Consider the following 13020-nt stretch of genomic DNA (forward strand, 5'->3'; position numbering starts at 1 on the left):
TATGTTGGTAAGGAAACTCCCTTGAACAAAGGCTGTGGCTTGTTTTGTTTGGTCTTAGCCTTTAGAAAGCATTTTTCACTTTAATTTGCTTGTAACCATTTCTAACTCTACCCTTTATACTTGAACTCACTTAAAATCTTATCACCTCTTGTTAATAAACTTGTTTTAATTTTAATCTATACCTTCCCAGTGCTGTGCTTGATGTAAAATGAATGTTAACTCCAGCTAATGTGACAAGCTGCTGGGTAATATATCTTTAAAGGAACAAACAAACCTTAGCCTCTCTCTGAATTGTCCAGGAAAGGGCTGGACATTGCAGAGCATGTGGTTTGGGAAAATTCAAGACTGGAGGGCATTGCGTTCATCTTGCCAGGGATAAACAAGGCTGGTGAAGGCCAGAGTGGGGATGTGGTACAACAAGCAGGTTCCTAGAATCAGAAGACTGAACCAGGGCTGCTTAATACACAGTCACTCAGTGCATGCTTGTGTGATGGATGGAAGCCTCCAGGCAGAAGAGCTCCAGGGGGAGGTATTTTGAGGCACTCAGGGTTACAGGGCAAGCAGTGACACCACCGCTCACTGGTCTGGAAGGCACCCCCAAAAAGATATTTGCTCTTTTCATCAGCTTTGCAAACACATTTGATTCAGTTTGAAGAAGCATTATGGACAGCAGCAAAAGCATCGGGCATTTGAGATAAACCAACTGCAATACTAAAAGCTACGTCCAAAGACTCCTGCAGTGCCGTAAGAATTGGTGGGAAATTAAGCAACTGGTTCAACTCAAAATGGACAGGCCGGGGTTAAAACCCTTCCCCTCCTTCACAGCCCTGGAATGCGCCTCCTCCCGAGGACATGCCCCGGGGAGACGCGGGACAGTGACTGGTGCGCCAGGGAAGGCGGTGAGAAGAGCGTGGGGCGGGTTTGGTTGCGTGGCTGCACCCAGGCGCGAGGCCCGGCTCTGAGCCGGGCTGTAACGGGCCGCTAGGCCGGTGGCTGGGACACCTGCTTCCCCGCTAGGGGAAGCGAACGTGGCTAAATCCCTGGACTGGCCACAGCTCCAGGTGCTGCCTATGCCCCGGAAGGGGAAACCGCAGCCTCGTCCTGAGACACGATCCATTCCGGTGAGCGGCGACTAGGCCCGGTAGGTAGAGAAGCCGGAAGTGGAAGGTTCTTCTTGTGCGCAGGCGCAATAAGGCCTACCGCAAGGGGAGCCGATTAGTGGGACAGACGCGCGCGCAGGAGGGGCGTGGCTAGGCTACCCCCCCGCGAGGGGCGGTACCCGGAAGCGCCGGCGCGGCCGGGTTCCGCTGCCCCCTCCGATGCTCCGCTCCTGGTACCTGCTGTGCTGCCTCTGGGCCCTGCACCTGCCGGGCGCTGGGGAGGGGGCGGCGGCGGCGGACCGCGAGATAGACACCGCCCACTACCGGTGAGCACAGGGCAGCTCGGTCCCGTCCCCCCCCTCAGCCTGGCAGCGGCCGGCTCCGGTCCACGCCGGACCGGGTTCAGCCCGGCCCCGGCTGGGGGCAGGAGGCGAGTCCCGCCCAGGCTTGTGGAAGGGGCCGGGCCGGGCCGCGCAGCTGGGCGCTTAGCGGAGACCCGGCTCCGCCCGCGCGCCTCTCCCACCGCAGCCCCGACGTGGTGCTGCTGCCAAGGGGCGGGGGGTCCGGTTAGCAGTGGAACCCAAGGGCCAGTTCGGCCAAGCCAGGCACAAACTCCTCGCGTGCCGATAGATCGGTAGGAATGTCAGTGCTCCAATGTCCCCTCTGTCCCCAGGGAGCGAGTCAAGTCCATGTTTTACCACGCCTACAACAATTACTTGGAAAACGCTTTTCCCTATGATGAACTGCGGCCTCTGACGTGTGATGGACAGGACACCTGGGGAAGGTACCGGAGAGGGTTAATGTTCCCTATGAGCTTGTTCGTCTGTTGTGTCCGGGGTGTTGGTGTTTCCTAACCTCTCACTAGACTTAAGAATGTAAAAGACCTTCATCTTTAGGTCTGATGACTCTGTGGGGCACTGTCATGGTCTCCGCTGTATCTGTGCCAAGCCATTTGGTAACGGTGGAGTCTCAAACTGCATTAACTTGAATCATATAAGTTGGAGAAGGAGAAAATCAATTGGATCACACAAGCCAGGCACCTGCCAGTAATAGAGAACTGTATAAGAGAGATGGGGTGGGTAAGGTAATATATTTTATTGTCTCTCTAATATCCTGGGACCAACGCGGCTAAAACAACTCTGTAAATAAGAAAGAATAAGATGATTATGTCAAGAAATCTTATTGGGAGGTATTTTCCCGCTAGGGCTGCAGGTATTGCTGTTGGAATAAAGTATATTTTTGTTCTTAGCTCCACCTGTTGCCTGGCCTTGCAGTAGAGTCATAATTTTGTGTTGATGGTATTAATGGCAATGGTTGTGCTCTGACAGATTCAGCAGGATGATTTCATGCCTATCTCAAACAGATAGATGCCATGTGGGTAGAATTCCCAATCTTCTCTATACACAGCTTAGGGGTCTCAGGTTGGCTCACGCTGTTGCCTCTCAGTAGCTGGAGTTGTAGTTAGACTTTTTATTTGTTTTTGCTGTTCAATATCCAAGCGTTATATTTGTTCCTGTCTGTCACCCTGGCTGCTACTTATCTCATTGGCATTTCCTCACACTGCCTTCTGTTCTCTTTCAGTTTTTCTCTCACATTGATTGATGCTTTGGACACTCTACTAGTAAGTACCTCACTCAATTACAGCCTTTTCTTGTTAATTTCCCTCTGTTTTATTCAGGGCTTTGGAGCGGAGCCCGGAGCTGGAGCGCGAAGCAGCTCCAGAGCAGTGGCGCTGCAGGTTTTTGCCTGGAGCTGGAGCGGAGCCGGAGCACAGCTCCAAAGCTCTGGTTTTATTTCGTACAATGTTACTTTCTGCACTTCTTAAACATCCTGCATTAGAGGCCTAGATTTACCTCTGCTCCTCTCAGATGCTCTTCACCTACTTGTGAGAGTAACATATTAACTGAGCGAGGGAGAGCCTGCACTGACTTCACTCCACTGAGATGCAGGTGCCTGGAGTTCCCAGCCTCTGACACCTTCTAAATATGACATAAGGACCCAGAATGAGGGCGGAAAGTTTTGAAGTCAAGTAGGAATCATTCTTAGTGTCTTCCTTAACCGCCGTTTCATGAGTCAGCAGCTTGAGCTCCCAGCTAGTCACTGGCAGCGAGTTGTATGGGCCTGTGGTTCCTGGGCTCCAGCAAATTCAGGGCCCGGGGAGCCTGGCTCCACTAATGTTCGGGACCAGGTCTGTCCCCCGTCCCTGCCTGCCGCCCCCACACACCTCCCTTGAACGGCTCTGCCTGCCCTGGGCAGTGGGCGGCTGCCCCCTGCAGCTCCGCACTGTGCTCCCTCGGCCGCTGCCAGCTACAAGGGAGCGGCACTGAGGGCAAGCTGAAGCGGCTGCTATGCTGGAGGAGGGGAGGAGGCGCATGGCCGTCCCCCGCCCCCTGCAGGAAACTCCAAGTCATCTCCAAGGTGGGTGGGAAGGCTATTCTAGCTGGACCTCCTGAGCAGCAACCTGGGGGGGCTTGGGTGAATGTCGGGCCGGGGAAGCCCCCCTCCCTCCCCTGGAGCTCCCTGCTGCTGGCAGGGAGAGGGCTGGGTGGAGTCCTCTCTGGCCCCCAGCCCTGGAGAAGCCTGCCTGATGCACCCCAAACTCCTCATCCCCAGCCCAGCACCCAAACCCCCTCCTGCACCCCACCCCCCATCCCAGCCCAGAGACTGCACCCAGCACCCCAAACACCCTCCCACACCTCCTCCTGCACCCAAACTCACTGTCCTAGCTCAGAGCTCGCACCCCCTCCTGGACCCCAACTCTCTCTCAGAGCCTACACCCCAACCCCCTGCCCCAGCCCAGAGCCTGCACCCCTCCTGCACCCAAACTTCCTCCCAGAGCCTTAGGCGGGGGTGGGGTGGGGGTGGGACTTGAACCTGTTTGGCACCACCAAAAATTATACAAACCTGCGTCCCTGCAGCTAGGGTCAAGTGAAAAAGGTTTAAAACAGCATCTAACCCTACAGTGAAGCTGCTGAGAAATCTGTTATGTCATGTGTTCCTTGTCATTGATCCTTTGTTTTCCTGAGTGTAGTCATTTGCTGCCTCATGAGCCTCCCTCTCATTTATCCTGATTTCTTTTCCAGATTTTGGGAAATGTTTCAGAGTTCCAGAGGGTTGTCAATGTGCTGCAGGAGGGGGTGGATTTTGATATTGACGTAAATGCGTCTGTCTTTGAAACCAACATCCGAGGTGAGCTGGGTGCTGGAGTAGGGCTTAACTTGAAAGTCGTTTGTGTGTCACAATCAGTCTCTGAATTCATAATTTATATATAGTGCAGAGGGGTAATGCAGAACAACAGTGGGAATTGAATTCTGCTGCATACAAACTAAACAAGGAAAAATACACCTCCCTTCCTTCATTGTGCATTACCTCCCAGCCCCCTCTTGAGTGGTTCCAGATGTAAACTATACATACTACAGTTTAATTCTGAAACTCAAAACTAACCTTGAACAAGAACATAGAGGTTTCATGCTGAAGTCATAACGTTACACATCAAATCTGCTGTTGCTTCTAGAATAAGTTTCTTGTGTCCCTTGAGGCAGACAATGTTCTGGAATGGAGAGTAATTAGTCTATTTAAGAAACTACGATTAAAATCCTCTTTCTCTTGAAAAAATCATGAGGACCTCTGCCTTCAGTGCTACTTGCGTGTTTTACGCCTTCAATTCCCTCCACCTAAATAACACTTTCAGGGAAGAAAACTGTGTACTATGCTTATTCTCATTCTCCTGCCCAGCACTGTTCTGCTAGTTTCTGCACCCTGGGACAGTTTCTGCTAAAATATTTTACACATTAATAGTTTTTGACCTACGCTTGCTGTGTTACACAGTTCTAAACTCATTTAAAATACAAAACAACCTCACCTACTCTTTTCCCTTTCAATTGCTCAGACTTTGTTCTCCTGATGTCATAATCCCAGTAGTTCTTCAGTTCTCTATAGAGTAGTACAGATAAATGGGCATAGGTAAGATCTGCTGTTTCTAATGCAATGAAGTAGAAGTGCTTCCAGTTCTTTTTGACAGTTTACTAAGAAGCAAGACTACAACTTTTTTTTCTTTGCAAAGCATCTTTGATTAGCATCTTTTTAGATACTAGAGATGAGCCATCTGTCTTCCCCTGCCCACCCACAACTTCCTAGTTACGCAATCAAATGCTGCTGATTTGGGGGTTTTGTGGGCAAAACTATCAGTTCATTCCTCCCTGTACTTCCAAATGAGCCCCTCGCTTTGCACTGTTCCAGTGGTCGGTGGTCTCCTGTCTGCTCACTTGCTGTCTAAGAAGGCTGGTGTTGAAGTGGAAGCAGGATGGCCCTGCTCAGGGCCTCTTCTGAGGATGGCGAAAGAAGCTGCTCGTAAACTCCTACCAGGTGAGAACCTTTCCAGAGCTGCAGATCTAACTTCTCTCTGCACTCTTCTGCGTAGTACATGCTGAGTTAACTGGCCAGTAGTAATACAAGTGGGATCACTTCAGCATCTACAATAGTCCCCAGATCACTGGAATCCTAGGGGAAGCCTAACTAGCTGTATTAAACAGCCATATTTTTGTCAGTGTTGCACTGATGTACAGGTATTTTGGTGTTACTGAAGTCTGGGGAATGAGTCTAGGCTCAAATACATCCTTTACAATCCACATGGAAACCTCTGAAGCTTCCAAAGCAGCTGTGGGATGGTTGTTGGAAGCAGAATGCAGGACTCTGGGTCACTTGAGACAAAATATCGTAGGAGATGTGTGTTAGGTATATGCAATGCCTGCGGGAAACACCCAAAACGTGGCGTTATCAGTCACATGAGCGTACACCATCATGTATATTAGTTACTTCAAGCAAAAAAAATTAAAAGAACATTAAGGTGGTCAAGTGATGGTCTCTAGAGGCAGAAAATGTGCAAACTCAACTCTGCCCCATTTTGGGCTTCCATTAGGTTACACAGTCCGAGTATGTGAGTAGTTGTGTTGTTTTTATGTGCCTCATCCAGGGCACAGGTTGGACTGCGCTCAGTTAATGAGGCAGCTGTTCAGTGTTTGCATCCTCACAGAGATCCTCCTACTTGTGCAGTGAGGCAGGCGTGCCCTCAAACATTGAATGCTAAGTGCTAAGTCTCCACGATCGATGTCCAGCATTTCTTGTCTAGCCTTCTGGGTTCTCCCTCTCTCCCCCATACTGGGCTATGGTGCCACCTCCCATTTATTTCAGTGCACTTGGGACTATTCCAAACCCTGGTCTCTTGCTGGCATCCATGCTTGAATGAGAGGCACAGGCAGTAACAGTCAGCCTGTTAAATGTTGTCTGGTGATGGATGCCGAACATTCTCCTGTGAATCACGATTGTGATGTTTCAGCTTTTCAGACCCCAACTGGGATGCCATATGGGACAGTGAACTTGCTGCATGGAGTAAACCCTGGAGAGACCCCGGTTACCTGTACTGCTGGTATTGGTACATTCATAGTGGAATTTGCCACGTTAAGTCATCTTACAGGTGACGTAGTCTTTGAGGATGTGGCCAGAAAAGCCCTTAAGGCCCTGTGGAAAAATCGCTCAGATATTGGATTGGTGAGTGGCGGAAAATGCCCTTCATGTTATGCTTACATCCTTTTTGTAAACAGTGTATGGTACTAGGTAAGCCAGGGTAGATAGAGGACATGTGTTCGCCTTAAATTAGTGATTCCTTATAGTACTACATGAGTATAACTGCAATACCAGTAATCATGCAGTAGGTGGCACATAGCCTACTGTTCCGGAACACCGGTAACTTCAGTTAAAAGACCATATCCACCTCAGATACATTACACAGTTCTTGTATTCCACCCAGAAGAGGCTGGTGGGCAAATATGTTTTGGTTTTCACAGTTTTATATTTTTTATAACTCAGCTTTCTTTATGATCCCCTGTCATTATTGACTCACAGCCACCTTAAAATGCTGTTTAGTGCCGCAACTCCAAGTTTAGTCTCTGTCGAAGGGTGATAATTTTATTTTTTTTAAACGAGACCAGTCAATTCAGATGTTTATGGTTTAGGCTTTGGAGAGGAGGGTTGGAACACAATTTCCCCATACTTTATAAATATAAATATTTTCTCTTGACACTAACATTTTGTACACAAAACTTGGATGTTTCTGAAGTTTAAAAATGTCTGTCTCCACGTGTGGCTAGACCTCAATGAGGAACTTGGCAAATTTAATGAAAAAAATTATGAACAACTACAAATCTGGTTCTACACATGTACTGTAACAGAGAAAAATCTTTAAGCATATAGTTATGGTCTTGCCCAGCTCCACAATGCCACGCTATAGAACTCGAGTGCCATAAATAGGTTTTTTCCTTGTATCTAAAGAGTTTTCTAACTTAAAACCCTCTGGAATTTCAGAAAAATGCAGTTACTCTATTCTGTAGTCCTAGAGTTCCGGTCAGATAATACCTAACAAAGCTGCACTTTATCGCATTGTAATTAATAAAATCCTAGGTAAAAATTTATTCCAATAAGGCATTAATGTTGCAAATTAAAAATGCAAAGTAATGGTTCCCATAGCATTGTTCATGTCTGCCTATTGACAAACCAGGTGTAGATGTGAAGTGCAGAAAACAGTTAATTCAACTTGAAGGTTGCAAATTCATAATAAAATCAGGACAGCAATGCTAATGTTGTATTGCTGTATGTGTCTGTATTTTATAAAGTTTGCCAAGTGTTTTGGAATCCGTTTCTTTGAAAACCATTATAGAAAGAGAAGATAGTCCTCGGAATCTAGTATTAACAGGCAAGCTTTGGCTTGTCTTTAAAATCTTCCTTTTCCCACAGGTGGGTAACCACATTGATGTGGTAACTGCCAAATGGGTAGCCCAAGATGCTGGCATTGGGGCAGGGGTAGATTCCTACTTTGAATACCTTGTTAAAGGAGCCATTCTGCTGCATGATGAAGAGCTGATGTCCATGTTCCTAGGTGAGAGCTTTTTTTTCCCTGGATGACTGGGCCTTTTTTCACCAGATTGTCCCAAGAGTGTCTCTTTAAGTGCACCTGCTGATATCTGTATGTGCAGAGAGAGGCCCCTGGAAATGTGACCTTAAGCATCTCCATGGTGCAGACTCACTTCTGAGGCATCTTCAGCTCTGTGGGTGAAATTCTGGGCTCCCATTGATCTCAGTAGAGCGAGGCTTTACCTGTGTCTTTTTGGAGCTAAATTTCTTTTTCCAACATTTGGTGTGTTCGACTCCTTCTTTTAGCAAGAGGATGCTAAAAGTCTGACAAAACTCCTTTCTAGACTGTTTCTTGTTGTGATGGTTTTTGTTACCAATAAGACCTTGTCAGATTTGTGAGTGTCCTGTATGACAGTTAGTGGTCTGGGAGGAATGAATGTTCTTAGTGTTAATTTGACTAAACCACAGTGGAAAAGGGGCTTCTCTTCTATTTAAAAAATTCGGTTGTGTTAAATTAGTCTTCTCTGCTTCTTTTTAGAATATAACAAAGCCATTGGGAACTACACAAAATTTGATGACTGGTACCTGTGGGTTCAGATGTACAAAGGGACAGTGTCTATGCCTGTCTTTCAGTCCCTGGAGGCCTACTGGCCAGGCTTACAGGTAGGAAGAGAAATAACATACACTAATCTTCTTCCTCCCTGTCTTGAATCCATCTGCACCACAAATACTGTGCCAGGGCGTATGATGATAACTTTATCTTCTGTCCTGGTTAAAGCCTGGCTCTGCTCCGTAGTGTAGATGGACTTCATCTCCTGCAGCCTTTGGCAGAGCAGAATTAGACTCCAGTAGTGCTACATACAGAACCATATATTAAGTGTGAATGGGGACAGTCATATTGTAACCTGCTTTCCTAACATAGTTGTTCTTATGTAGGGTGGGGGTGGGGTAAGAAAAGAGACCAAATCCCTTCCCCATCTCATCCTAAACACTTTTCACGTTTGAGTTTATTTCTTGCAATGAGAATTGCTTATTGAGTAGTTCCCACTCCCTAGTGTCCTGTAGTTGACTACTCAGTAGCAGCCCCTCTGCTGCTGAAATGAAAGGAACAGTGTCTTGTAGATGAGTCAGGGAAGCTCTAGAATGAATACTCTGAGACCCACATCAGTCAGAAGGGATTAGAAAACTTTGTATGACTTCAGAGATCACGTGGAACAGGATCTAACAGAAAAGTGTCACCTGCTTCCTCTTTAGCTCCAGCTATTCTTAAGGTACCCTGTCTGAATATGACTAGTTATATTATTCAAACTCTGGGAGCAGTCCATTGGCTTCTCATTTAATGACTGTACGAGAAAGGGTTTTTTGTTTTTTGGGTTTTTTTGGTAGCTAAGTCCTGTGTAGTTTGTTCTTTTCCAACTGAATGTTGCTTCACTAGGTGTGTTTTCTTTCCCCAGAGTCTGATAGGGGACATCAGTAATGCCATGCGAACATTCCTCAATTATTACACTGTTTGGAAACAGTTTGGTGGGCTGCCCGAGTTTTACAACATTCCCCAGGGCTATACTGTGGAGAAGCGAGAAGGATACCCACTTAGACCTGGTAAACAGAAGCAACAAATAACAAACATGTTGATACTGAATCCTGCTTTTATTCTGGTGTAGTAATTAATGTTACCTAACCTCTAACCTGCAAGGTCTACGCTAGTGCAATAGTAACTTCATTGCCAGTGCACTCCCATTTTCCATTTCCGGCAAGACACACATTGTAGAGTCTGACTTTCACTCTAGGTAGAATTAAATTTTAAAGGAGCCTAACCATTGTGCCACTTCTTAAAGGGGCCCTGTCAAGTGGATTAGGTCCAAAATGTAGGATTTGTGCTGTTGAAAAAGATGCATCAGGTGTAGTATTAAGTGTTCTCAAAGTCTGTCAGTAAAAGGCTTTTTAATGTGAATGTTCACTTGCACACATGAATTCTGTACTAGTGTAACTAGAAAGTGAAATTGACTATAAACAGACCAGTCTCCTTTTGCTGAATGAAGTGCATAGAGTAAAGCAGACTTTTGCTATTCCTCCAGTTTTATTAACCTTATTGCAGTTGAGTAACACAAATAAATAATCCCGTGATGTAAGATCCTCTCTGAAACTGGAAAATAACATTTCTCCCTCGTTCCTTTGTCCTTTTCTGTTCCACAACCATTGACTTCCCTTTTCCCTGTTTCTTACAACACACATGGTTCTACTTGGTTTACTTGTGCACCTGCATCATATAGATCTGCGAATGGGTTTGTTAATTTGAGTTCCCTGAACAGCTGTTACAGCAGCATAACAACATTCTCCATGTGGCATGTAAACTGGACTCTTTTACCAAAAATTCTAAGCAATGCTCATTTTCTTAGCATGTATTACAGCATCACAGTAGCAATGTTTCCAGAGTAAGGAAGAGAGAAGGTGCGCCTGATATCTGCTGTGGGTGTTTCCATATTGCCCATCACTGTATCTAAACATCAGGAAACCCTATCTTTCAGTAGCTTATAAAATAATATACAACTTTTTTTTATGGGGCTGAAATTTCTGAGGCAGAATTGCAGTCTAAAAGCAATTTTCTAAATTTAGGTTTTTTTAGGGAAGGTTTAATTTTAAAATATTTTTTAACTTCACTTCATTCCCATCCCCCAAATGTGAAGCAGGGAATGCATAGTTAACATGTCATCTCAGTTTAAACTATTTAATTTCAGATTTGGCTTGTCCTCTGGGAAGATGGGTGCCTATGGTGTGAACCAGAAGCAATATATAGGGCTAACTGATCTGATCCTCTTGAATTGTATTGGTGAATCTATGCAAATTGCAGTGGTGTCTTCTGTGCACTGTAACAAGGTCTTTGCTGCTGGATTTTGCAGAGCTGCTCGAGAGTGCCATGTATCTGTACCGTGCCACACGAGATCCCACCCTCTTAGAACTGGGGAGAGATGCTGTGGAGTCCATAGAGAAAATCAGTAAGGTGGAGTGTGGATTTGCAACAGTAAGTGTCTGCTGAAAACCAGCTTTCAACCAGCAAGTGTTGGTCTCTTGATCGTTTGCCAAAGAGGGTGATGTTTGTAGGCTGTCTGATCACTTGAGGGGAGGGGAGGTTTTCTTGTTTTTTAAAGACAAATCAAACAGTTCCTTGTAAAACTCAATTTTGTAACCCTGGTTATGCTTCAGGGAGTAACTCCACTGCCAGAGCAGTAAGGGAGTTAGGGCCATGTTGTGCCCTGCTACTGTGTGGGTACCCAGAGCTGGGGATCGCACAAAAAGCCTCAGCACAGGGACTGCTTCCTCCTAGTGCCTCTGTGGGTGCAAGGGGTTAGGGAGAAGGCAGGGCCAGGGCATGTTCCCGCTGCATGCTATGGACCTGTAGGGCACTGCACGTCTCCACAATCTGCTGGAATGGTGCAGGTCTGCATTGCCCCGACACGGGCCTGTGCTGATCAGATACAACTGAGCCTGTACGAGTGATTTCTTTACACTTCTCTAACACCTGCCATTCAAGGATCTCGCACTGTCGCAATGAATCGTTAATGCACAAAAACTGAGAATTCAACCTCACAACTCTGACATAGATAAGTCCTCATTTTATAGTTTGGGAAATGGTGGGTAAGTCGCTTCATGTCACTAAGTGACATAGTAACAGAGGGTCCTGTGGCACCTTTAAGACTAAGAGAAGTATTGGGAGCATAAGCTTTCGTGGGTAAGAACCTCACTTCTTCAGATGCAAGTGAGGTTCTTACCCACGAAAGCTTATGCTCCCAATACTTCTGTTAGTCTTAAAGGTGCCACAGGACCCTCTGTTACTTTTTACAGATTCAGACTAACACGGCTACCCCTCTGATAAGTGACATAGGAAATCCTTAGCATAGAACTCCTCTCTCCTGATTCCCAGTCACTTGCTCTGCTAGACAGTTCAGCTGGATAAAACAGCCAAAAAGAAACTGTTAGAAGTAATTAATCTTACATGTCGTGCACCATCAAGCCAAGTGGCAACTCCTCTGGGTAAGGATCAGCAGTGGACTGGTGAGTCCATGTATTGCTTAGCTGTAAGGAGGAATTCCAAACTTACTGTTTTCCCAAGTTCATGACATCTAGGAGCACTCCGTGAGGTTCTGGGTTCAGGATCGATGTAATCCACTTGATCTGCTCTCTTACAGATCAAAGACCTGAGGGATCACCGACTGGATAATCGCATGGAATCCTTCTTCTTGGCTGAAACAGTGAAATACTTGTATCTGCTGTTTGACCCAGATAACTTCATTCACAACGATGGGTCAGCCTTTGATGTGGTGCCCATGCCTTATGGGGAATGCATCCTTGGTGCTGGTGGATACGTCTTCAATACCGAAGCTCACCCCATAGACCCTGCTGCCCTGCACTGTTGTAGGAAACAGAAGGAAGAGCAGTGGGAAGTGGAAGACTTAATGAGAGAGTTTTACTTTCTGAAGAGAAGCAAAAAGTCCACGTTCAAGAGAACTGCAGACCATAGTGGGAGGGAAAGCCAGACAGCCTCTGCAGATGCTTCCTCAGAGAGCAGCAGGGGGGGAACGAATCCGGAGAAGAACACCAAAAGGAGACTCCCTCTCCTGAGCTGCCCTAATCAGCCCTTTACCTCCAAACTTTCAGTTCTGGGACAGGTCTTTCTAGATGACACGTGACTCCACTTCACTACGAGTCCAAGTTGTTGAAGTTAATAAATCCGCTTGGAGTTGTACTCTGTGGACCTTTTTATTCTGTGGGAAATATTTTTCAGTGGTGGAAAAAAGTGCACAACAGAATTTCCACTGTTATGTAAAATATCCTTCTATTAGATCCCCTTGCACTCTCGCCTTCTGTATTGTGTGAATCAGGGCTACTGTTACATTTGTTAACACAGCTCAAAGGTTATACCAGAATAAGTCGCCAGTTTGGAAAGCAGAAATCTCTGAGAAGGAAGAACCTGCAGCCTGTGACTTTTGCTGTTTCATTTGCGGCTGTGTTAAATGTT

At 46.3% G+C, this 13020-nt stretch overlaps 1 protein-coding gene across 1 annotated transcript; it reads left to right on the forward strand.

Annotated features, from left to right (window-relative positions):
• Window positions 1-1278: 1278 nt before the first annotated feature.
• Window positions 1279-12745, forward strand: LOC112103011 (ER degradation-enhancing alpha-mannosidase-like protein 2). The gene is made up of 11 exons (XM_024194563.3): window positions 1279-1426; window positions 1774-1884; window positions 2682-2721; window positions 4184-4289; window positions 5340-5465; window positions 6436-6647; window positions 7890-8031; window positions 8545-8669; window positions 9461-9605; window positions 10904-11025; window positions 12191-12745. The coding sequence occupies exons 1-11, from the start codon at window positions 1320-1322 to the stop codon at window positions 12689-12691; spliced, it is 1737 nt and encodes a 578-aa protein (XP_024050331.1). The 5' UTR covers window positions 1279-1319; the 3' UTR covers window positions 12692-12745.
• Window positions 12746-13020: the final 275 nt, after the last annotated feature.

Source organism: Terrapene carolina, unplaced genomic scaffold (genome assembly GCF_002925995.2).
Source record: "Terrapene carolina triunguis isolate 2854851 unplaced genomic scaffold, T_m_triunguis-2.0 Scaffold233, whole genome shotgun sequence".
In the NCBI taxonomy this organism is placed as follows: domain Eukaryota; kingdom Metazoa; phylum Chordata; order Testudines; family Emydidae; genus Terrapene; species Terrapene triunguis.